Source organism: Gracilinanus agilis, chromosome 3, assembly GCF_016433145.1.
Source record: "Gracilinanus agilis isolate LMUSP501 chromosome 3, AgileGrace, whole genome shotgun sequence".
NCBI lineage: Eukaryota > Metazoa > Chordata > Mammalia > Didelphimorphia > Didelphidae > Gracilinanus > Gracilinanus agilis.
This window is the reverse complement of record NC_058132.1, coordinates 34460674-34462585: the sequence shown is the minus strand read 5'-3', so window position 1 is coordinate 34462585 and position 1912 is coordinate 34460674. Positions and strand designations below refer to the sequence as shown.

Below are 1912 nucleotides of genomic sequence, written 5' to 3'. Positions count from 1 at the left end.
GTTATTAGCTTCATTTTACAGAAGGGGAAACTGAAGCAGACAGAAATGACTTGGCCAGAGTCTAACTATCTCTTGCAGGCGTGTAGTTGTGGGCCAGAGCCCAAATAAGCTCCTTCCCTTAAATGAGGAGGGGTCTTGGCCACTAATAGGAAAATGACCTGGCCACTGGCCTCGGGGAGTCCTCATTCTCAGACTTACAGCCACAGGAGCTGTTCTTAGGATTATTCCATCCAGCTCATGCCTAAAAGCAGCATTCTCAAGAGCACCCACACACTACAGCTGTTTGGTTGGAGATCTCTGTATTTTCTTATACTTTGGATGTTGTCCGATGGCCAAGAACGCCGACCTCACCAGAAGCAATTCTGCATTGCAGAGGGGCCAAACTCATTGTAGGCTGAGCTGGACATCCACATCTGCTGAAAAGTTGACAGGCTCGTGATGACAGAAGCACCAATCCACACGGAAAGGAGGCGGTCACTGGGGGCCGTGATGTTGACCTGTAGGGATCCGTTCATGAGGGACTGTATCTCCCTCCAGAGTCTCCTCTTCAACCCTGGGCACAGGGTGGAGCCCCCAGACAGGATCAGGTTCCTCAGAAGGTCTTTCTGGAAATGGTGGCTGCTTTTCATTACACTTTCGGTGACTAATGTGTGGATTCCGGGAGCTGAGGAACCGGCCTTCGAGGGCTGAAAGAGACACTCTGGAACTTGGAACAGCTCATCCCCAATTTGCATGGACTTGCCATCAGGAAGGATGTAGTTATATATGGAACAGTCTGTGTTTCCCCCTTTCATCCGCTCCTGGGGATCAGGTATGATATAGCATAGCCTTTCTTTGATATCAGTTATGATGTCCTTGCTGCCCGAGTTCATCAGGGAAATACCTTTCTCCAAGAATAACCCAGCCAGGTAGTTTGTGACATCCCCCCCTGCAAAATCAGACCTGGCTATGCTTTGGAACAGGCAGCGGCCCTGGTAGATGGGGATGACGGCAGTTACACCGTCCCCACATTCCAAAACAACGCCTGTGCTTTTCCCTGTGGCATACAGTGCCATGAGACCTTGGAGAGCCACGTAGAGGGCGGGCACTTGGAAAGTCTCAAAGAAAATCTCTACCATCTTGGTTCGGTTCTCTGGGGGATTCAGAGGCGCTTCTGTTAGGAGCACCGGTCTCTGCTTGGGGGTCTCTCTGAGACCATCTTTGTACAGATGTTCCCAGATCTTTTCCATATCATCCCAGGAGGTGACAACCCCATGTTGTATTGGGTGGTTCAATGTGAGGATACTTCTTTTATCTCGGGCTTCTTGCCCAATATAATATGCCTTCTTCCATGTTCTTGCCATGGGGTTGATACTTTGGGGATAACCTAAGACTGTAGCCTGGATGAATCGGGGATTCTGCTCTCCTGATATGCCTACTTTACATAACCCTGATCCATTGTCGAAGATGGCAGATGGTATTTCAGATATTTCAGAGGCTATCATCCTGCCTGATGGGGGACTGGAGAGCCATGAATCTGTGAGGAGGAAGTAGAATGTAATGCCTAGTTCTAGGTATTCTAGAATCTTATGTTCACAAAAGCAGACATTCCGGGTGCCTCTTATTTCGGAGGAGGGGGGTGATGGTGGTGGTGGAACATATCCTTTGTCGTACAAGAAGATGGAAGTCTTGATCTTCTTGAAGATACTAGGCTGGGGGGCAGCTAGATGGCTCAGTGGATAGAGAGCCAGATCTGGAGACTGGAAGTCCTGGGTTCAAATCTGGAATCAGATACTTCCTAGATTTGTGACCCTGGGCAAGTCACTTAACCCCAATTGCCTAGTCCTTAGCACTCTTCTGCTTTGGAACCAATACATAGTATTGATTCAAAGATGGAAGGCAAGGGTTTGAAAAAAAAGATACTAAACTGATG

The 1912-nt window shown here is 48.5% G+C and overlaps 1 protein-coding gene across 1 annotated transcript; it reads right to left on the bottom strand.

Moving 5' to 3' along the window:
- Positions 1-347: 347 nt before the first annotated feature.
- Positions 348-1484, bottom strand: ACTRT2 (actin related protein T2). The gene has a single exon (XM_044670978.1). The coding sequence runs from the start codon at positions 1482-1484 to the stop codon at positions 348-350; it is 1137 nt and encodes a 378-aa protein (XP_044526913.1).
- Between the last annotated feature and the right edge of the window lie 428 nt (positions 1485-1912).